The sequence below is a fragment of the Augochlora pura genome, chromosome 10 (genome assembly GCF_028453695.1).
Source record: "Augochlora pura isolate Apur16 chromosome 10, APUR_v2.2.1, whole genome shotgun sequence".
NCBI lineage: Eukaryota > Metazoa > Arthropoda > Insecta > Hymenoptera > Halictidae > Augochlora > Augochlora pura.
Window position 1 is genome coordinate 12223106 of NC_135781.1, and position 24474 is coordinate 12247579.

Here is a 24474-nt window from a genome sequence, read left to right on the forward strand (position 1 = left end):
CGTTTATTAAAAAAAGAACGAGCTTTTATCTAACCCATGTTTCTTAGAATTAACTTTGAAAATGTCTATTAAATGTTTTATTAATCATTACGAAGAATTATTTATTTACTGTTTATGTCAAGGTTATGTATTAATGTGTCTACTAAATTTTTAACATTGTCACTGGCTAGTACCTGTCTCCGTATTTAAAGCATCATTAAAGACATTAGTAGAATTCAAGAACATTGTTATAATATGTTTAATTGATTACAATTATCATTATTTCGTTTCTCAGAATTAACTTCGACAATTTTTATTTGTCATTAGAAAGCACAGTATAATCATCACTATGGCAATAATGTATCTACTCAATTTCCAACAATAAAACTCAATAGTACCTCTGTTTTTTAAGAATAGTTATTGTATAATGTATTTTATAATGTATTGCTCAATTTTTCACACTGAAATTCAATAGTGTTATTGATCGTGAAGAATCAATTACATGTTAATATTGATTTCATCTACTTAATTACTTTGTTATTTAATTTCCATTACTTACTTTTATTGCATTAGTACTTTCATTACATTTACTTTTCATTACTTTCATTATATTAGTTTCCGACGCACCTATCTTATATTCAATTACTAATCATTTGTAAACATGGACGAAACTGCATTTATAAATTCTTGATTTTTGCTCTACATTGAGACTTATTAAAACGTAGAGAATTATTTATTAAATTTTGACGTGTATTGGTGATCCCGTAGCATGTGGAACCCACTTCAGGGATCAATTTTACCCATGAAAACAGTAAAATAACTGTTCATATAAACGTACGTTCTATTCAACTTTGTTTTTCAGTTACGACGAGTTGTTGCGAATGCGAGCTAATACATGTTTATGGGAACTGTTCTGCTGTTTTTTCATGTACACCTGTATGCTTCAATGTAGAACAGCGCGGGTGTCATAACTTTAAGATATGAAGATCACCCTAAATTTTTTAAATGGAATAATTCATATTTTCTCCTATATTCAGATAGAGCGTTGAATTCTACAAAAAAAGTATGGAACAAAATATGATCTTTTATTTTATGTAAAATCATAAAAAATTAGAAACTTAATTCGTTTATTTTTCCAGTATAGTATCTACGTCAAATAATTTTCAACATTCATGTAAGATTGTTATATATTATAAAACCTTCCATGGAATCATATTTTCAATGTGAACATTAAGGTATAGTTTAATTCCCAAAACGCGAACACTAATAGCTATGAGAGATATGTGTTAAATACGTTTAAAAGCCCAATATGTGTACCTAATTACAATTAGCAACATTGAATTGAATAAACCTTATTTTTCCATTTATTTTATATTACTGCAACGTCGTTGTTGATGTATCTTCTCGATGTCACAAATAAATCTTATCAACTCTCTAATGCAATTTTCCTTGTTTACACATTCTTCTATTTTTATGAATTTGTTACATCAATTCCCTGGTTTCATGTTATTAGAATTTACGATCGATTTTCCTTCCCCGAAACGTTTCCAGTTTTCGTTTTCCTAATTTCTCCTATTTTATTAATTAAGAAGTTTTGTTCATTATTTCTAACTCGTGAATCTTGTCATTTGAATCTGAATAACTATGTTTTTACTTAAATAACTTTTTGATAACCTCTTATACAACGTGCAAGTAGTTCCGATTGAAAACCGACCTTCGATAGACTTTTAATCAAAGCAAATTGATTCAAAGTACTTCAACTTGATTAAGGCATTGTTTCGCTAATTAAAAATAGATGAACACCCACGCAGGACGAATCTCTTCTACTTTGGACTTCTCGTTCTCGTGATTCACAACAGGTTTCATCTATTTAATCTCATTAACGAGCTAATAATTTCTGATAAATTAATACCGTTAAATTACATCATAACGATTCATTTATAAAAATTATTTAAAAGCTTAATGTGTAATATTTAGTCACTGGTAGCACAACATTGAAAATCCTGATGTTATAAAAGAATATATCTTTTATTGTTAACAATTAGAACAATTAATCCATACATACACGACCATGTCAAATTGGGAACATTTCACGATCCTGTAAATTGTATTTACTGCAGATAAATATGCAAAATGCATATATATCTCATGCTCGTAGAATATGCGAATATGTATAAAAATGTGTATCCATGCGATAAACATGTTTATTTATGTTGATTTGTAGAAGTCATTCGAATAATTTGTTTGTAACATTGAGTCTTTAAGAACAATCCAGTCTCTATATTTTAATTAAAAATTTAGATCTCACCTTCATAATGTTTATCTACTTTGTTTAATTTGCACCTTGGAAACACAATGTATCTTATAACATGCTACTAATCTAATAGCATAATTACATGTACATATGAATTACATTACTAAATCTAACAGGTTTATCGCAGACCTTGCATTAAATGGATGGCTTGGTAGCTCCGGCACTAATGAAACTTTAATCGTCTATACACGCAATCTATTTCCGCATGAACACATCCATATCTGCTTTTTTTTTGTTTTCCTTATTTTCAAATATAACGTTCCAGGAACAATGTCACAATTAAACTTACAGTTTCTTTTCCATAATGATGTAATTATTTATGAAATTCCAATTAGTAGCAGTAACGAGAACTGATCATTCCTAACATAACCTTAACATAAACGATATACAATGATACGGACTAAATAAATTCTGTGACAGAGTCTTGTTATTGTATATTATTAAACGTCTTAAAATTATTGTTTTGTTACTTGTTATATTATTACACTTTTATAGTTATGTATAGTCACAACTAAGTGCAATAAAATACGTATGAAAGGAATATTGACTTCAGATACTATCACATGCCTCTCCTTATAAAAAAATGTGAAGTATGTACAATATGCAAAATAGCAATGACATACTATGTTCTCGTATAAATCTCTGCCGTCCACTTATAGCGAAAAAAGATGTCAGATTATTGAATTGCAAATATTCATTTACATATTGAATTTATATTTATCGGATCTCTGGCTCTACAAACTGTTTAATTACAATAATTGAATACAAGTAAAGAATACATATAATTTATATTTATCGAAGTTCTAATTCTACGAAATTTTAAAATGTAACAGATAAATAAAAATCGCAAACTTCGGAGCGTATTCAAAAGAATGTAAAGAATTCTCATTCCATGCCGTTATTCATTATACGCAACAATTATTAAAACGTTAGCTTTACACAATTTTCCGATCTTCCCACGAGGAGATAATTGTTATTATCAATATTTATAGCCTATGCGCATTTATCGCTGTGGGAAAACCGAGGATACCGCAGGTGTTGATTCCTTCTGGAGAGGAATCACAGCTTTGGAAAATAGGTGGAAAGAAACAGTTGAAAACGGTGGAAAATATGTTTCATCGGAAAATTTTCCGTACTTCTTTTTTCCCCAATAAGAAATATAATAAAAGTAAATGTAGACATGCTAAAATATTCGAACATCTTTAAAAGAGAAATAACATTCTAAAAATTGTACCTAATCGCTTGAATTTTTTTATACAGAACGTTCCTTTAATATATTAAGATATTATATAAAATAGAACATATAAGAAAATGTTACATAATCATAAATTGGGTAATGCTTTATTAAAAAATTATAAGAAAAATACGACATAACAACGGACTAATTAGGGATATTTTAGTATTACATATAGAGTATGCATTTTATTTGAAAATACATGTCAATATGAAAGTGTATAATGTGATATAAAGTTTTTACGTTATCCAAAAATGCCGACGGTTTAAAGGTCTTGTTAAATTTCAAATAAAATTATAAATTAAAATAAAATAAAACTAAATTAATTATATTTTAAATAGTATTATAGAAGTACAATCGAAATAATCTCTAACAATAGAAACATGGAAAATCATTGTTAAATCAAGTCGTTATATGCCGTCTACCTCTGGTCAGTTACACTCTGCGTGATTAACGATTGCCTGTGTATTTATAAGCGCTTGGATACCTTTCGATAACGGGATAAAATTAAAATAACTTTCGTGAAAATATTTCCTCTCTATTTTTCGTAGTTTCCTAGATATTCTAAATTTCCAGATTTCTTACAATTATGAAAGCGTGAAAAATTGCTATTTTCGCTATTATTAATTATTGCGATGAAATTAAAAACATGCATACGAGTTACCGAGAAGAAAGTTATTTTGGTTAACGTTTTTATATTTGCTGTCACTTCAGCCACTTGCAACTCCGTCTAACATTTGAAAAGTTCAAGTCTTTAGTCCAATTTTAGAAAATCTATTTTAACGTGTTAATCAGCAGTAATTAATCTCAAAATCTCCAATAAAATTAAATCAATTTTATTAATGAAAGTGAATCTAGAAAATTAAGATTCACCAAAATGGATAGTATTTCAATTCTATTGCAACCTAATGGAATTTAGTTTGTTCAACTGTGTCGCAATAGAAATTTATTTTGAAAATTACTAAAAATTAATATTAAGATACGGAAACAGAAATTGAACTCGGTTTTGTTTTTATTGGACCGCAATGTATTCCAGGAATTTTACCGCATGTTAAACGCAATGAGTTCAATTCATTTTAGGCGGGATCTCGTGATAAAACGCAGGAAACGCAACCGAAGACGACACCAGTAATCTCTCTTAATGCTGTTCCTCAACTAAGCATTCATTAGCGTGTGGTTTTCGTGACATAAGTACACGTGGACGCGGTATTTCACTTCGTGCAGGATTCACGCGTTTAGTAAAGGTCGCACCACGGGCACGGGATAGACTATGAGTCGTAGCCAGTGTTTTCTGCAAACGGACCGTTAAATCGCGGATCTATAGTTACTCAATGAAGCAAAGTTGAAATGAAAAAATGTGCAAATAACATACAAAACGGTCACTAAATATTCCATCAGTTTTTCTACTGATTTAACATTGACTTTATTATATATTGTTAACTAAATTATTTCCGCTCCATTTCCTTGCTATTTAGCTTACAACATTACTATTTGTAAAAAATAGTAAAATATAATAACATTATATAATAAATTAGTATTAATTTCATAATAAAATATAAAAAATAATAGAATTCATTTTTTTTAATTTTTAACTATCTAGTAGTAAACAAACTGTATACACTCAGAGGTATAGAGAGGATCCCAAAATTATATGACTTCTGGGAGTGAGGGATTTCTGAGGTTATTTGAAGTAACTTTTTCCTTAGCGCGGACACAATTTGCGGCTTTGTTTACGAATTATTAACGAAACATAACTTGGCTGGCACAACGCCGCCGAGCCAACGAACCATCGAAGCTCAGTTCCGCTCATTAGGTCGGCTGTCTCGCGTCAGTTGAGCTCGCATTACATTGGTTACCGTTTTCAGTTAATTTTAATTTTATTTGTAGTTAAAACTCGACGTAAAGAAAGTTGTAGACTGTGCTTAAGCTAAGGAAAAAGTTAATTCAAATGATGTCAGGAATCTCTTCTTTCGCGGAAGTAATATAATTTTGGAAGTGATACACTCTATACATTGTTTCATTTATAAACGAAAATGTACGAACAATTTACAATAATAAAAAATGCTTATACACATAAAATAGTTTAGTTGTACTTCAGTTTACAGTATTTCTAAGATACATTATTAATTGCTAAGCAATGCATTTGATTTTCTAATGCACGTTCCTTGAATGCGCATTCTTCCACTAGCTATGCCGCGTTTCACGACGTTTAGTCGATACAAATTGGCACGTGGAACGTTAGAAATGCAAAATTCAGACGAGCACTTTGCCTGACAGTTTTTTTCATTGTAAAAATCGCAGAACACACTCGAGGTCGACGTATAATAGATAAAACATCTGCTTCAGACATAATGGATGACAGATTGTGATCGAACTCGGCGACGCAACCGATTACACCGATGCCTACTTGTTCATAAAAAAATTGTTTACATAAAAATCGGCAGTCTAAAGTCAACAAGGGTATCAAATTTGATAATTGGACATGTTCGATTACTTATCGAGTTTTCTCTGCTCGACACGTTTTTATGACGATACCTCTATGGGTATCACTATGATACAACGATCCGATCGAAAATTGTGATCGTTTTGACACCGGATCCTATAATAATGGATGAAGTAATTCATGCGGTACGTAACGACATGTTTCGTCACGCGTGTCGCCTCACAAACGGCATTGTTCGTCGAAACCATTCATCGGCGAGTCGGTTGAACCCGTGTTCACAAATGGAAGGATAGGTCGTTCGTCGAGGTTCTTCGGTCATCGCGGAAGGTCGCCGCAGTTGCGTTTCCTACAGTTCGGCTTTATTGGTCAGACAATGTCAAATGATATTAATTCGTAGCGGCGTGCTTCCTAGTGAAAACAGTGTCAGGGCTGGCCGGAGACCTTCTTTGCTCCGCGCATAATAATATTCTGTAGATTTCTCGAAAACTGCTCCGCCATTCTTCATCCGAGTTTAATCAGCGAACCAGAAGTTCTATGAGTATTGTACCGGACGTGTATGCGGAAGATGAGTAAGTGCAGATATGCAAGGGCGAATCTAGAAATATCTCAGAATACGATTGTTGAATTCTTCTGTCTGAAATCATAAGATAAGTAAAATTATAATTTAAGCTTATTAAAAATATTAATTCAATCACTGTAATTATATTTAATATCATTAGTCATTTTCTTATAATAAATTACAGTAACTGTTCTGAATTCAAATAAAAGAATTATATAATTAAATTCTTTTTATAATTTATATTTTATTATAACTTGTAGTATAAAAGAATTTATTTTAATTATAAAAACATACTTACAGACCATTGCCCAAGTTTATAACATTGAAAATGGTATGTTTGCATATATATTTACACAAATCTCATAATTAATTTCTTAATAATCTAGATGTTGATTGATAAAATCGAATTGCATTACTTATCTAATTAAATATTTATAATTGTTTTATTATATACAAAATCCAATTTCTGCACCACTTTCACTGGTAACACAACGATCTGAAAAATTCCGTAATGTATTGTTTTAATAAAAGTGTAACAATAAAGATTTGTTTTCTTTCATTCAATTTAACACTAAGTTTAATAAACACTATGTATTTATCATATAATCGCAATAAATTTATTTTTATTGTAATATTTGCCCTAAATAAAAAATATTTTAGAGAGAGAATGCAGGAATGTATGTTTACTAACTGAATAATTGTTAATTAATCAAATAATTACAAAATTCATCCACCCTCAGTCGGCGATCCAATTTTGTCAACCATAAAAGCTTTAATCATCAGTTGTTCGAAAAAAATGATTAGTATTTTGCTGTTCCTAATTTGGCAGAAATTTATTTTTCAAATATGCCAAAAATTCGGAAATTTCATAGATTTCTACATAGTAGTAAGTAAATAAAATTTAGTGAACTCTCGTTAGTGGAAAAATTCGGTTTCACGTTTTATTCTATTATTTTTTGTTAAATAGTCTAAACGTGTACTTATTGGTTCTGCGAACTGCCGGTAACAGATCACTGCCTATGACCTCTGGCTGCGGAAGGTGAGTCTACTCAACTCATTGTTAACCGGCAACGACTGATCGATTGTTCCGCTCAAATGGAATGAATATTCACGGGTTCCCTAGAAACACAACAGACGTTTCCAATGATAATGCTGCAGAAGCTACTGACTACGAGCAGAATTGGTACGCATCCAAATACAGTCACCCTGAAGCAATAATGATCTTTTAATTGAACACGATTTATGTTCAGTAATAGTTAATTAAGAAAAATGTAATTTGATCCTATACTATTAAGTAAAAAATACAAATGCGAAATGTATGTTGGAAATGTAGTCCAAATGATAATAACCAATTAACTATGGCGATCTCTTTGCAAAGCGCCCACCAGTGTGTGTCGCGATATTCAAGCGATGATGAAGGAAGTTATGAATCCAATTCAAATTATTTATGATTTTCATTTGTTTGTTTCATTTCATCGTGACCTCTAAACATATTAAACATAATAAAATTTACGAGTATATTTTGGTTGTCGCATAAAATTTTACTCATGACGAATATAATCGTCATGACAACATTTTGCCACATCTCCATGGCGGGTATAGTCGTCAAACACACTTAACTGGTTAAGTATTATATATTTGACTGTATGTACCTTTCCCTATCTGTAACACTTGTTCAATCACGAGAAATCGATGGAACGATTGTAGTTCCAAATGGGTCAGATCGTATCAGAACAAAATATGTTAGTATCATTGAAATATGTAGTGAATGTTGCTATCAAATATTTTATCGCGTTAATGTTTTTCCAACAGTATCAAAGAAACGTGCTTATGGAAACATGCACTTAATTCGAATATGCACCATTCTTATTCACAACATTTTATAACTACCTGCAAAACATCTTTGTAGTATATCGAATTGTTGCCCTAAGTACTACGACAACTATACTTCAGATTCTAAGCTAATAATTTTGTTCATTTTATTCTGTTCTCACTAAACCCTGTTCCCAATTAATTCCTCTTTTGTCATTGATATCAGTATGTGCTAAAACAAGTTCAGTTATACTATTTAGAATCGCAAAGTGATGTAAACTGAATGAAATTACAATAATAAAACGTACTGCTCTGAATACTTGATACTTGTAAATGTGTTTCCGAAAAAGGTACCCGATTGACTCAATTCACTTCTTTTTTATTAAGTTGTACAACGTGAAAGAAATTCAGCAAAAATTTTTTAAGCACCTTAAAATGTGTTGAATCGTTGATAACAGAAGAAAACATATAACAATAACATGTTATCGTTACATTCTCATTTCTGCAAGATAAAAGCATCAATCTAACAATGTTAAATAATTTTTTCGATAGTAAGAAATATATATCCGAAAAATATTCTCTTTCCAAGATCTTTCTGAAGAGAAAGCCTTCGTTAAAGCAAAGCGATGTGAAGGCTTTTTAAATAAAATCTTTCTATTTCTAAAAATTATTTAAAATGGCTATTATTTCAGATTGATCCATATTATATTTATTTTTACAAATAACAGTATTGAAAATAATAATTAAAAATAAATAATACTAAGTCTTCTTTCCATTTATAATAAGATTTGCCCAGCTCTGCCAGATATAATACAATATATTGTATTGAACATTCAACATTATATTGAACATTACACTGAACTTTTGAAGATCTTTTGTAACAGGGACCTAAGTTTCATTTGTTATCTGACTTTCCATTACCAGAAAAAAAACATTATGTTCCAAATTATGCACTCTACATCCTCACTCAAAATCAGATCCAATGAACTATGTAATTGGCAAACGTATACATATAGTCCAGGCTTATACGGTATCAAACTACTGTGCGACAACATTAATGGTATTTACAGTAGCCGCCAGGATGCTCGTACAGAATCGCGGAATGAATTCTTTCATCGCGGGTTCGTCAGCGTGGCGCATTGTCCTAGCACGGGAAGGCGCTCGTTGCAAAACCGTCTCGATTAAGGTCACTGTTGATGAAATGCATTAAGCCAATAGCTTTTGAAGAAACCAGCGACCGTGGCCGCGCGCTTTATCAGCAGATAAAAGCGCAAGTTGAGTGACGTGACGTTCTAGAATCTCGTGTGGACCAAAAATAATATCTGGGTCATTTTAGAATTTTAATTAACGCAGACAGTCACGGTACCTTCGCCGTGATCTGATCGAGAATATTGCTACGACATGACTGACCGTTGATGCTGAGACGCCATCTTGGAGACAGTTTGCGTCGCAAGTTCCGCCGCAATTTGGAAAAATTAGTTGATTTTGAAAAGTTTCGTCAGCAGTGAAAATCGTTGTTTATTACGGTCTTAATTATTGTTCCATTAAGACTTTTCAATTTACATTCCAATTCAAGTTCCAAACATTTAATTTTTAAAGGTAACATGAATTTAAGTATTTATTTATAAAATAATACGAATTTCACATCAAATAAATAATCTTCATTAAGCTTCGATAATTATTTATAAAATCTTATTCACTTTTTCAGTTTAATATAAATTGTATTACAAGTAATTGCAAAAAAGTAAATTTTATTTGTACAAAGATGAATATGGTCTACGAAAGGATTAATTTTGACTGCAAAGCCTGTGTCGATGTACGATTACAATGTACATATTTTATACATCCTTTGGACCATTACCAATGAATAATCAGCCATCTATTTATATATGATCAGCCAATATTTTCGTAACAGGAAAAACAATTCAATATCGTCGTTTAATCATTATCTCACAACAAACCATAGAATTCTTTACGTTGACAAGTGAATGCAATGTACAGTATTAGTCATTTCGCACAGACCAAAGTTTAATATTAGTTTATCATTGGCGTTTCTCAGTATCCGTGAAAAGTAGACACATTCCAGCCGCTAGATTACATTATTTTCCTTGCCAATTAGAAACATGACAAATTCTAACGAACAAATTCACGAGAACGATCGTAAGCCAAGGGGTTAATTGTACTTCACACGGAATTATAATACGTCGGAATGTTACGCGTCCTCCGTGCAAGCAGGAAACAGGCTTTTTGTCGGTGATGCATGCACGCGCCATATTTGCCAAAGACATTATGTAATTCTTGCGAATGGCAAACTTGTCGGACCAGAAACTGTTCAAGCATTGCAAATCGCGTAGACGTCGCGAGGGGCGAATATTGTTAAACGGGGCAGCAACTATTTCTGGCATCGCGACGCCATAACGCGATAACCCCTCCAAGGCTCTTCTATCACCCGGAATATTTCCGGAAACATTGGCCAAAAAACGATTTAAAAGATTTCGTGTAGAATTCCAAATTGTTATTGTCTGAGATAGTTGAATATATAGAAAATAATATTTCAATACCTTTTATTTTTATTGTATTATTTCAACACCTGTTTCATCTGCTTTTGACATGCTTTAATAAAACTGAGCAGTATTTGCGATACTGTTTCTCTCTCTCTCTCTCTCTCTCTCTCTCTCTCTCTCTAACTAGTTTTTAAATTACTGTTCACTGATTAATGACTTTGACATGTCGCATAGAAATCAAGCTAACTTGTTTCCGTACAAAAGTTTTCCAAGCAAGTGTGTATTTTATTTTCTGATAAATGTTGCTTCAAATTAACTGTGGTTTCGTGATGAGAGATGTCACAGAATAGTCAATAATAATTTAATGAAATACACTACATTCCATGTAAGTCAAATATAACTTCATTATACTTCCAAATGTAGTTTCAACGATCGCTTTGGTCTCATTAAAATTGGTATAGTTTCCTGCAAGTTTTAGCTTAGTATAAGAATTTCCAACCGGTTTTAATTACATTAAATTTAAAGGACCATGAAACAGATAGAAACATCGCAGACGACTCAGTGTAAGTAAACTTACGACATTTATAGACATTAATTTGTTATCGCATTTTTGTGACAGGTGCAGCAAATAATGGTAATATTTTATTGTGAAAACACTTTTGTTGTCACAGAAAGGGTAATTTTGGTAATTTTTTGAGGACGAATACTCCATAGTGCGCCGTCGGGTTGAGAATTCAGCAAACAATTTGTCGATACTATCAGAAACCGGGAAACCGATTATCCATTTCCTATTTCGCATCCGCGCCGGAAGCACAGAAGAAGTTGGTATTTTTCCAATCTGTTTATTAGGTATTTAACTAGGCGCATGCGGAACGCTGTTTTTATGAATTTTCCATTTTCCGCGGCGTGGCGAAGCAAACAGAACCAGATTTGCTGATTACTATGCACCATATCGTGGGAGAGGGAGCCTCCCGAGATAATCCGCGGTATACTAAACGTCAATTCGTTAGCAAGATAGCGGCGTGAACGAATGCCAGTCATTTTACGACCGGCTGGTACTTACTGTTGGCAAAAATGGTGCATACGAGGAACACGGGCAAATAAGTTTCCACATAAATCGAGCAATGTTTAATGTTGTTCGAGAGATTTATTGTTAATTGCACAAGCTTGAAAAACAGATATTACTATGCATAACAAGATCTCGTCGACGATTTAAGTGGAATTCGCGGCAGACGTCTAATACGATATTAATGAATTTTATTACAATAAAAGCTTGCATTTTAATTATGAGTATTATTAATAACGGTATAAAAGGTATCTTAGGTATCGCAAGAGGGCTTTTAACCCTTTGCACTCGAAGCCATTGTAACTGTAAATCTGAAATAATTTTTCTGTTGTACAGTATTTCGATTTTAAGCGACCAAGTGTATTTTATATATATCAAATTAACTCTTGTGATTCTTACCAACAGTTTCATGTCCAACAATTTTTCTAAAATTGAATTTTGTTGCTATAAACATTATTTTAGAGGGTGACGGAATAATTTAAGTGGTGCCTCAGAGTCACCAATCAAGTGCAAAGGGTTAATATGAAGCTGTTCAGAATATGTATTCGGATGTGGGCAAATTTTTGTTTGAAATGGAAATGAGAAATAAATATTAATAATGTTTTCTTTTTATAAATATTACTTAGTATTCTTATATAAAAATAAAAATTATATCGATCTATCTGTAGCAATAGCAATTTCAAATAACAAATTATTTCGTCAGTTATTTATTTCGAATATGACCGAAAAAAAATCCTGCGAATAGTTTAATTTTAAGACAATTTTAAATCAACTTACTTCAAGCAAAACTCTCCTTTCATGAAGATATAATCCTTCAGATAATAGATTTCACTATTAATCCTTGCGACAAAACTTATCGAATAATCATTTAACATTGTTTGATGATTGGTCCTTTAATCTAGCAAAAATGAGGACGTTAGTACAATCCAGACTTAGAGCCGATAATAAGATCACCATATTTCCAAAAAGGATTTTGCAATTATTTTGAATAATTCTGAAATAAAATAGTATGTCAAATAATATTATTTCAAAGGGATCACAAACATGAAAATAATTATAAAATGGAATAAAACATACTGTTTGATATAATATTTCAAACATTATTTCAAATGTATCGAGGTCTATTTGCATTATGGTAAGTATGGTGTAAAATATGAAACATTTCCAGACTTGTATACTTTTCTTTTTCCACATTTAGAAATGAAATACATTTACTAATTAAATACAATTATCGTAAATTGGAGGTTGGTAAATGCACTGGCACCAGGCCTCGAGCATCAAGGCTATCAACTAGAGAAAATTGTAAAACGAAACACGAATTAGAGAGAACCCCTGTATCTCCGATCCTTCGTCAACAGGTTGTCATTTCAGCGAGCATTCCGATCATAAAAACTCTGAAATAACGAGATCCGAGGTGAACTAGACTAGTAGGACACGCGCAGAACTCTGCGAAGCTAATAGTTAATCCTGTTAAGAGGACGACGTTTCAAATAGCTCGCGATTGACATCCGACGATCAGCAGAAAAACGACATTCCACTGGGCATCGAATTATCGAATGCTAATCAAAATGATAGAGCGACGATTCTTGAGTCGGATTTAAACGCGATGAAAATTAATCCGATACGGAGATCGTAACAAGGAAACAATGATTGAAATAGTTATCTTACGGTGGTTTGAGAAACAATAATTTTCGGTCAAAATTAAATCTTTCAATACACATATTTGAACGAAACTGTTTTCCTATGTATCGACAACTGTTTCGGAACTTCGAAATCGAAAATATTAATACAGCTGATCTAACTTTGTGATTAGATACAGTGTTATAAAAACAAAAATATTACATTAAGATTAAAACTAATTGTTCTAATCGCTGGCTCCAAAATATCAATAAGCTGATATGTAGGGTACCATGTTTTTACGTGATAATTATTTAATTTCCTGTAACCATTTAAAGTTGACAATTATTAAATTTAGATTTTATTTATTTCTACAATTATTAAAATTTTCATACACTACATTTTTGATAGTAATTTATGAATCAATAAAATTTGTTTAATTCAGACGTCGGAGTACTTACCAACTGTGACGGCCTAGAATCAATGTTCTATGAGTAGGGATTTGAAGAACAACGAATAGCTTCGATATTTTGTACGATGTTTACTCTTAAACAATTGAAAAACAAAGCAGAGACTAGGATTTATATTTTGTTAGAAAAATTAATCTTTTGCTTAGTAATTACTCATAAATAAATTCCGAATCTTCACCTATTTCTTGACGCTTCGGTTTGGTGTCCCCCACCAGATATCAATAGCTAAAATATTCTACTCTATCGTAATGATCCGCGTTCCTCCCGATCCCGAGTTATCGCATTCGCTGAACGCCGAAGAGCTTCGTAAACCGACGATAAAATATACGGATTGGAAAACGGGCGTCGATACGCGGTCGTTATTGAATTATGTGTGTCGTCGTTGCATCACGGCCACGCGTCGAACGGCAGATCCCGAGGAGCTGAAAAACGGCCACGCCTCGTTTGAAATTCACGGACCGCGGGGCTCATTAGAAAACCCTGCTTCCTTTATTGCAAGGATCCTCGTGCATTATGCAAAGAACGCCGCGGCGTACTCACCCGCGCAGCTTTATCCGTCGCATATCTGCATGCCATCGGGACGGAAAACGTTTCGTCGGATTCTATCGCGTCTACATCGTTCGACGAGGATCCTGATCGATGTCGCTTATCTTAAGTTTTTTTCTTCTGTGCGCGGTGTAACCGAAAACAAACAAGCCCCTCTTTAAGACATCCGGGAATAATGACGGAAATAAGTTGCATAACACAGTTGCATAAAATCAGTTTCGAAAGTAATGTTATTGGATTGTCGACGCTTATCACTTGAAGCATTTGTGAGAGATCATGAAACTGTGAATCTTTTTACAAAATGGTGATTGCAAAGTCAGTACATTTTCATTGAAGAATTTTCTGAAATTCTGTTGACGTTTTCACATGTTTATATATCTCTTATACACATTTTCGTAATAAACCAATAAAAATCGAATGATGCACTAAGGAAAATGATCTACAGTATCTTATTTTTATGCTCAGGATATAGATCTACGTAACATTATAAGCATAACCACTACACTTTTACTACCAATCATCGTTGTTCAAATGCTTCATTAAAAGCAGTATAGCAAAATTATAGATTCTCTAATTATTATACAGTAGAACCCTGCCGTATACAAAATAATACGGAGAAAAAGTTGTTCGTATGAAGAAATTTTCGGATAACGGAATTAATACTTTTTTACATGAGGTTTTATACATTCAAACAGAAATTTAAATTTTTAACTGAAAGAGATTTTTTTCTTCGAAATTAACAGAATATATTTACGCATTTATGGATGCCATATCATTTGAGCCAGCACAGACACTAATATTGGAGTCTACATGTTGAATATAATTTTCAATTTTTGTTTTGCAATTTTTAATGTCTGTAATTGTAAATCTACCTACACCATGAATTTGTGCCAATGCTATCGTAGTTAGTAACTGTTATAGGCAAACGAAATCAATTTCTCTCGACGATAACATTTACGAACAAAGAGAAAACAATTTCGGTCTTTTGTAATCATCATTTGTAACCAAAAAGTTTAAAAATTGATATTTTTTAATTATTTTTCGATTCTTTTTCTTGTATTTTATGTCGATTATCTTAGACTTCGATAATAATCAACCTTTTATTAATGATTTTTATCGTAAAAAACTATACAATAACTATAATTATTGATCCCTGGCTAACACCTATCATGGCATTATATTTCAGTACAGCTATGCTCAAAATGCCCAACAACGGAATCGAGCTTCTCGACGATGACGAAAAATCTTGTACTCTTATAGTCTGTCCAACTCTGGTTTGTATATACACGATATTGTTCATCGTTCAAAGATAAGAAATCTGTTACGACGTCAACATTCCAAAACAGACATAATTTGCAAAGGAGGAACGGAAGTTCTGAGCGGATGTAAATTCCTAGAAATGTTGATAGAGATCATCGAATCGCTGGAAATGATAAGTATATTCTCGGGACACGTGCTCCGATGAAGATTACAATTGATAATAACTATCGTTAATAACAAACGATTTAGTAATGAAACGTTTTTGCCGCTTTCGAATCGTGAGGATCTTCACGGATGTGCACGTTATCCGATCCACGACCCCATAGTCGTAATAGAATCGCAGACATTTCCGACGAACGTGGAATTACGCAATACCATCAGGAAAGAGCAATTTGAACGACTGCATACCTTGCGTTTTTTTTTCACACAGGAAACACTTGTTCACGGATAGGCGATTAAATACTAATGGTTTTAGTCAAAACAAGAGCAGATCCTTTTCATCTGTTTTCCGATGCGAGACTTTAATCTTCCGCGTTGATTACTATTTTTACGATGATATTCTAGATCGTAGAAATCTTCCATAAAAGATGTAGCAATGTGCAAAATAAATTTTGTTTTTGAATGAACTTATCAATCACATGCGTGGACCGTTTATAAAGTCTTCATCAATGCTCCACTGTCGTCAGCAGTTCTTTTACGACAATAATATTTGTTAGATAACAGTAATACAACAGTATTTCTTATTATCGATAATGGTTACTGTAATTACGGACATATGTGAAATATAAAGGCAAAGAGGAAAGAAGGTTGCGTCAGTTTTTCTTTTTGGTTACGCATTGCAGCAAGAATTTTGTAATTAAGAAATAGTTAGACACGAACTTTATGTAGCACTCTGATTACTATGTACGCAGACCTACAATAGCTCAACAATACAATAGCTCAACATATAATTTCTTTTCTTATAAATTCAAGAGATCGATTGGAATTGATATTATTGATGACTATATAAACTTTTCGGTAAAGTAGAAAATAGGAGAACTCGAAATTTCAAAAATATCTGTATAGAGTGTAGCTATTTTCGTTGTATTTGTAAGTAATTATTTAGATGATAGATTTTTAACGTATTTTAAAATGATAGAATTTAGATGATGATAGATTATGATAGATTGTGACAAATATTTATTCATATTTACACTATTTTGTTCATCCAGTAAATTGTTTTATAATACACATATAGATTCTTTTGTTATTTCGGAAAAGGAGCCGCTCAAATCAAGCTCTTGCAACAGATGAGATGTATGAGTAAAATTAATCACAGACTTGAGATCCCTAAGGTATCGAGAGATCTATGTATAAATTAAATCTATATATTAGAAAATCTACATATTAGAAAATCTATTCATTAGAAAATCTATATACTAAAAAATCTATATAGAACAGTTTAGTAAACAACCGAAAAAGTGTAAATATGGTTAAATTTTTTTCACAATTTATGAGCGAAGACAAAGCAATTATAAATAATTAATTACAAATACACGGAAAATAGTCAATGTAATTTTGTGTTGTATGATAAAAGGTCTGCAGGACTCCATTGCCATCCTTGCATATTATAGATATTATACCTTAATAGTTTATAAAATCTTTACTTGATGCGATATGAAACATAATTTTTAAATAAATTAAATTGCTGTTTATATTTCCTCGCTCATCGTTTGAATATTTACGTCCAATGAAATAGCGACCTCCAAATACTTATACATTTCGTAATTCAAATAAGGTATGCAGTACACTCGATTCTAGCTAAGAAGCTCAAATTTCTGAAATATCGGTAATGCTCTTCGTAAGTTTCAATTTTTACCAACAAGAATTGAATGTCGCTATTGGCGCCAGTGTCAGTCATTAATTTTTGTTACGTCGGTATGTCAGATTGTGCAGCGCGAAAATATAGACGAGACGTAAGAATAGACTAGACTTACAATGCATTATTTTCTTATCCAGAAATGGGATTTCAGAAGTCTCATTAACGATTCTACAACATATTCATAGTTCTAAAATCACTGTACAAAACGATGTAGCCACAGGAATGCTTAATAATATAATTCGCAAAAAGAATTCTTGTGAATATTAATCATCAAGAAGGAATCAATTTATTAACGAAACATATCGGCTACAGTAATGCCTGAAATTAAACAATTATATAAAAAATTACTCCACATTTCTTATCTTATGAGTTATTTTCATTAACAAATTAAATGGCAAAACTAAAATTCGTCTTTGTCGCCGGCAATGGTATTTTAATAACGCAAGACGTCCTGTTGATAATTGACCTTTTATATTTTATTAATACAACGTAAAATTGGGGGATTGAACTTTATAATAGATTTATCTTGTTTTAAAGAAGAATTCGAAATCATGGGGAAAAATTGTTGAGCCTGAAAGAATAATGCATCATGTCATTTTTACCTTCGTATTTTTTTTCTGTCGTAACAATTTCTTTTTCTATTCACATTGTTACTATTCGTCAGCGGCTCGATTAGGGTCTCGGTTTCATCGTATAAAAAAAAAGAATACCTTATCGAACCGGCCTTGATGTATATCTAAAAAAATAACAAATTGTTATGCTTGAAACGAAATTATACGTTACGTACCTTCGGCGATGCACGCACGAGGTACTGCACGTTCGCAACCTATACGGGAAGTGAACATACAGCTGTTCATCGATAAATACCCTTTATTCAATCGGAGTAACATTTATACTTACTTAAAGCATGTTATTGAACTTAGAATATTCGTACAACTTTATCAACGGCAACAATAATAATCGTAATAATGATGCGAACATAACGACAATAGTGGTAATAATGGCAATAATAGCAATAATATTATATCAGAATGGTAACCTCGAGAATAATCGGACATTTCCGAACCGCGACGCATCTTCATCCATTGATTTTCTCGGTGTCCGCGCGTTGCACACATATTGAGCAAAGAAACAGATATACCTAATCACAGTGAGAATGGCAATTAGAGAACCGTAATGAATAATGACAATGACAAGAATAATGATAACGTCGAGATTAATCGTAATCGCCGGCCGACTATCGCTATACTTTAATTTATTAATACCCTCACTACACGGTGTTTGGTTAAGGTATATTCTTCGCTCCCCATAGTAATCTTTGATCGGCGTCTGTTCGCCGACAGACCAACTAATTGATTGCGGCCGACTCCCACCCACGGTCGAACCTTATCCCGTTTCACCAGCCTCCCTATATACACCGTCTCCCATTCTAATCACTGCGACGAAAAGATCTCAGTCTGCAAAATAAGAAGCACTGCTCGCCGCGACGTACATCCCCGCCTCGCTGAGCCGTCGCCGCCCTTATCGAATTCAGTCGACTCCCCTTTGTTTCTTCGCGCGAAATTACTACCGTGTTTTTCTTTTTTTAATTACTTTTGTTTGTCGTATACTTGTCGATACCAGTAAAACGAACCGAAAACCATTCTCTCAACTCGTCGATTCCAATGGACTTATCGTAATCGTAACGGACGCTCTCCATCGGCCCGTCAAGCGTCAAAGAGGCAGAAGATATTCTCTCTTAAGATAGGCAATGCGTCGATATTTACACTCAGTCCCTCGCGTATTTTACAATTCATTAATAAAGACGAACTAATCACGGGGCGCGTAAAGGACCAACGGAAAAACCGTAACAACCCGCGCGAACGCAGCCAACACACGCATATCACTGCGCTGCGTCGCGACGATACAAACCCTCTCAACGGAAACACGAAAAAACTATTGCACGCAACGAACGAGTATCCTCCGTCCTCCGATCGATCGATCCGCGACAAGCACGAGCGCAGATCGTTCCCGTGCGATCGTCGAGCTCGCCGATCTTTTTCATCGTAATCGTAGATTCGCATATCACCAGCAGTCACGGACCGCATTCGTTCGGTACCGATCAGATACTCATCGATACATTCGGATACATGTGGTTAGTGTTAGCAACGATCTGGTTATGCGAACAGTAAGAGTAGTCGTTGGAGAGTATTTTCTTGGTCGGTGCAGAACGGATACGTTTTATGTTTACCAAGTGGACGCAAATCTACATGAACGCGTCTGGAAATTCGATAAATACACCACCTCTCTCTCTCTCTCTTTCTCTCTCTCTCTCTTGGATCGATCCGTCGCGCAGCTTCGATCGGCGTCACCCTATCCACCGATTGCTCGTATAATATTCGTATCGTTTCCCTCCGTTCTACGAGCTTATGTACACCCCCCCTATGGACAATTGTGTTCGTATGCACCGTTCGTAGTCTCGTTGATAATATAAATGCGTCGGTATACTCGTCGCTATAATATCCTATATCAGACAGTAGTAAGAGTAGTGGTAGCAATAATAATGATTGGATTAATCCTAGAAACGATCTCGGTGGTTGTAACAGTGACAATAGTAGTAATAATAGTATCTAGCGGTAATGAGTACGCAATAGTAATTCAATAATTAAGTAGCCTTCGGTTTTTTAGCAGAAACAGCGTTTTTCATCTTCAGCGGGTTCCCATCGTTCCCTTGGTTCTTAGGTTTCGTTTCATTGTTTTTCGCTTGATTTTCTCGTCTCCCTTCTTCCTCGCCTTCTCCGTCTTCTTGTTTTAAACGTTAGTCGCTTAACGATTACGTGTAACAGTTATACATTGTTTTTTGGTATGAGCGATACGATTCGATATACATCTAAGCTAAATTCATCCGTCGCGTCGTCGTCAGCCATACTGTTACCGTGTTCTGTTTTTACATATTTTAGAGATGAGATGACCACATTAACACATCCCTTACATGATAGAAATTACTTTTACTCGCTTTCGTTCTCTCTCGCTCTCTCTCTCTCTCGCTCTCTTTCTCTCTCGCTCGCTATTTCTCACGTTCTCTCGGTTCACTGTGACGCGTACTATTTACATGATGACTGCGCGCGGCGATCGCTATCGCCGGCCTTAATACTTACGTGGTATAAGTTCGTTATGTACAAAAGATAATCGCTATGAGTTACGAGTCCGTGCGCGATCGGTCGCCCCCACGATTGAACATCGCCAGGGGCTACGTTTTAGATACCGTTGTAACATTTACTAACAGTCTATACAGTCGTCGGAGATCGTTCGCTGCTCGACGACACTCGGATCACCCGATAATTCGTAAAAACATTGTCTTCTGTCTATCTCTTCCTCGCTCGGAAAGGTAAATCGCTAATCGCCTTCCACCGATTGGAAGTTCTTGGTACCGAGCAGGAGGAGGCTCCCTCTTCTCGTCGCGCGCAGATTACCGATTATCCGACATTCACGTTCCACGTTAAACGCCACAGTTCGTTCGGATCGGCAACCGTGCGCATTTTCAGTCTGTGTCCCAGCTATGTACGTTCATTATTGTTCGTCACAACGATCGGTCACTGCGCGAAACGCGTCCGAGACCCGTTGTAACCGATCATCGAGTTTTAAGGATGGTCTCAGATGGGTGTCGGTAAGACCGTGAAATCCTGGAGGGCGGTTTTCACCGTCTCGTATATCGGTCTGTTCGCCTCGTCCGCGCAATAACCGTCGGCGGTGCACAGCGTCTGCAGCTTCGTCAGGTAACTGTCGAAGTTCTCGTGGCCCATCTTTTCCTGCGGTCCGCCCGGGGCGTTCGGTATTCGCACGTGCTCCAACAGCGTGATCATGTTATCGCGCAATGACTGGAAGTACTCGTTCACGTTGTTGTTCCGCTGGGAGATCGTAGCTGTTTCCTGCGGAGGCAATAGTCGCGTTTTAAAAAACAATATTTCTTATGTTGCTCGTTCATTGAAATCAACTGTTTCTGGTGCTACAGTTAGCTTCGTCGCAAGTCCAAAGACAAATCGATGTCCATTTTTATCCATACACGTCGATATTATGTCCTTAAACATGGCGAAGCAAACTGCGAAGCCGAGGAAACGGTGGAATGCAATTTTTAGTGTTAGCCTTAAGAAATAATTGGATACCCTGTTGCAAAGAGCTTCGGATTATAGAATATGCAAAAATATGAAAAAAGGAATACTATTTTACTAAAAACTGAAGAAACCTCGTTTTTTAGAGCTATGAAATTCTTCAACAATTTTAGCAAGTATTGCACCAGAATTTCAAATTCTTTTCCAGGATAAGCATAAAATATTTTGAAATGTCAGTACCGGCAACTGATATAGAGACACTCTTAGCTGTCTATAGCGGATAACGCGCAAAAATTGAGCGAAAACTCTGATTTGGAACTGTTTAGAAATATAGGTGCGTGTTAATAGGTTTCGATCTCAAAGAAACCGTTCGGACCGAGTTTGAATTGTTGTTGAAAATTTGAATTGTAGAAAACTGCCGGATTAGAGAATCTGCGTTATTGGAGACCGGAAATCAGGGTGTCTCCCGTATCGTCGCACGGTAATAATCGATTACCGACTGAGCAAAACCTCACTGACCTTATCACCTTGCTTCAGCTGGTTCTCCATGGCGGTGATATCGGAGCGCAAGCGCAACATCTGCGATTCGACCCGAGCGTTCTCTCTCTGGAGCTCCGTAATTTCGGCCTCCAGTGTGTAGAGATCCTCGCCCTGACCACTGGCGGTACCGCTACCACTCGTGTTACCCTGACCCGTACCCACCGCACCCCCGTGAGCCGGACCACTGATGTCCACTCCTGAATGAAGGACATACAGGGTCCACTTTAACAGCCTGTCTGTCTCTTTCGGACATGTCGTTTTCTCTACTTCCAACAGTTTCCTCTGCGACCACGTGTCCACGAGATACCACGCAAAACTATTTACACGTATTCTCAGAGATCTCTCGCGTTCCGAGTCCTTGTCATTACGACCCCGATGACATCGTTGTCGAGGGAAACCGTCGGAAGACCAGCCTTCAACCCAATCACGACCGAAACTCGTTAGAGCTTTGTCCAATTACACACGGCAGTGGCTCGATGTTACAGAGAGAAATGTACGATTACGTTACTTAACAGGTGTGCGGGAATAGAGGGTGTCCCACGGAATGGGTGTTGCGTCTTTGAAATTACTTGAAACGCGTGTAAAAACTATACAAATCGGGAGCCGGATTGTTCCTGACGCTCTGGCATTACCGCAGCTATCATGTTTGAAATTTCTACTGTCCTTCGAGATGGAGACTCATACTTTTCTTGACGTTACGTTTAACGTCGAGCAATATTCTCTATCGACTGAACGGAATAGAATGGCATTTGACTGCTTTGACGTTGTGTGCAGGGAAGAAAAGAATGAGTTTCCATTCGCAGGAAAAGTGCACGAGGATTGTTGCGACTGCATGCAAGCGCGTAAACAAATGATAGTGATAATAGGAAGCTGGAGCATCAGAAACTATCGAATCTCGCCTGGCTCTTTTCGACGAGCGTAACCTTTTTTTTTCAGAGACAAAGCCCGGCCTAGTTCTGTGTGACACCCTGCAGATTACACAATTAAAATGTGAGAATGTGGCGAGCATGTAAGTAGCGCCGGGAAAGCTTCGGACAGCGATTTGGGTTGGCCCGGTCGAGAAAAACGTGTTTCGATTCATTACGGAAAATAATTATTCAGAATGGTTCGCTATTTCGGATCGTGTTTGCCAGGCAAGTATGCTAATAGAATATATTGGTCCCAAGTCGCTGCATTAGGATTTGTCTGAAATATGGGATCGGTTACGGTTTCTTCTGCTGGCGGTTCGTGCTGACGCGATACTCTTATCGATTCTCTTTTTCTCGTCTCTATTCTTTTTTCTGTCTTATTTTTTCTGTTCTTTTTTCACAAGAGTTTCTTTTCTCACGAACCGTCATCGACGGGCGCACGAACCTGACAGGAGTGCCGCAGGAGCAGAGAATGATCGGGAGCGATGTTAGGGTGTTTTGAGGTAGCGTGAGGTGCCATCATACCAGATAGAAGAAAAAAATGGGAGACACCGAGTGCTGGCATTTCGCCTAGAATCGTCTAATTGCATCGGAACACGTGCGTTTCATTTTCTTTTTCGTTTTGGTTTGCCCATTGTCGGGCCGCGCGCGCGCGCGAACAAGAGAGAAGGAAACATCGGCTGCTCGTCAACACTCGGTCGTCATCTCGTAAAAGAAAAAATTACTGGTGTGTGGATTCATTGTATGTAACACCGAAAACACATAGAAAACAAATGGCGAGTACGTCAGTCCCTTACCTTCAAAGGTAACCGTTCTCCTCAAAGTTCAATGGCAGGAAAGTAGCTGATCGTGATCCCATAATAAATGAGAATATATTATTTTTCATTAATATGACATACGGTTACTTTTCGTTCTGTTTTCGTTTGGCTTTACATTCTTTCGTTTCTCTTGCACATAATAATCATTGTGGGAGAGGTATGGGCTCGAGGGTACGGGGCAAGGTAGAGAGAGGTGCTGGTTAAGAGACGGAGTTGAATAGAGTTCAGAAGTTGGAGTAGGCGATAGTGAGCACAAGTGGAATCTCGGGTACGTCCAGTTCGGGTGGTATCTCGATCACGGGAGTACTCGCTTGTTCTCGTTTCAGTATTCGGTGGCTGAGCTCTGGACAACACCCGGATACTGACGTATTCGAGAAGAAACGGGGAGCGAGAAGCGAACGTGATACTTCGTCAAGTAACGGACGACAAACAGAAGCAACTGAATATACAGGTAG

The 24474-nt window shown here is 35.3% G+C and overlaps 1 protein-coding gene across 5 annotated transcripts in view; it reads right to left on the reverse strand.

Annotated features, from left to right (window-relative positions):
• Positions 1-18209: 18209 nt before the first annotated feature.
• The window catches only part of LOC144476010 (uncharacterized), a 396477-nt gene continuing 390212 nt past the window's right edge, over positions 18210-24474 (reverse strand). For 4 of the 5 annotated variants that reach the window (XM_078192512.1, XM_078192510.1, XM_078192511.1 and 1 more), the window contains 2 exons: positions 22273-22490; positions 18210-21573 (listed from right to left, as the gene is read on the reverse strand). In XM_078192512.1, coding sequence (XP_078048638.1) covers positions 21298-21573; positions 22273-22490 — 494 coding nt within the window. In that variant the 3' untranslated portion in view covers positions 18210-21297. Of the gene's footprint in view, positions 21574-22272; positions 22491-23998; positions 24045-24474 lie in introns of those variants that run through there. The other variant, XM_078192514.1, reaches the window with a different exon arrangement.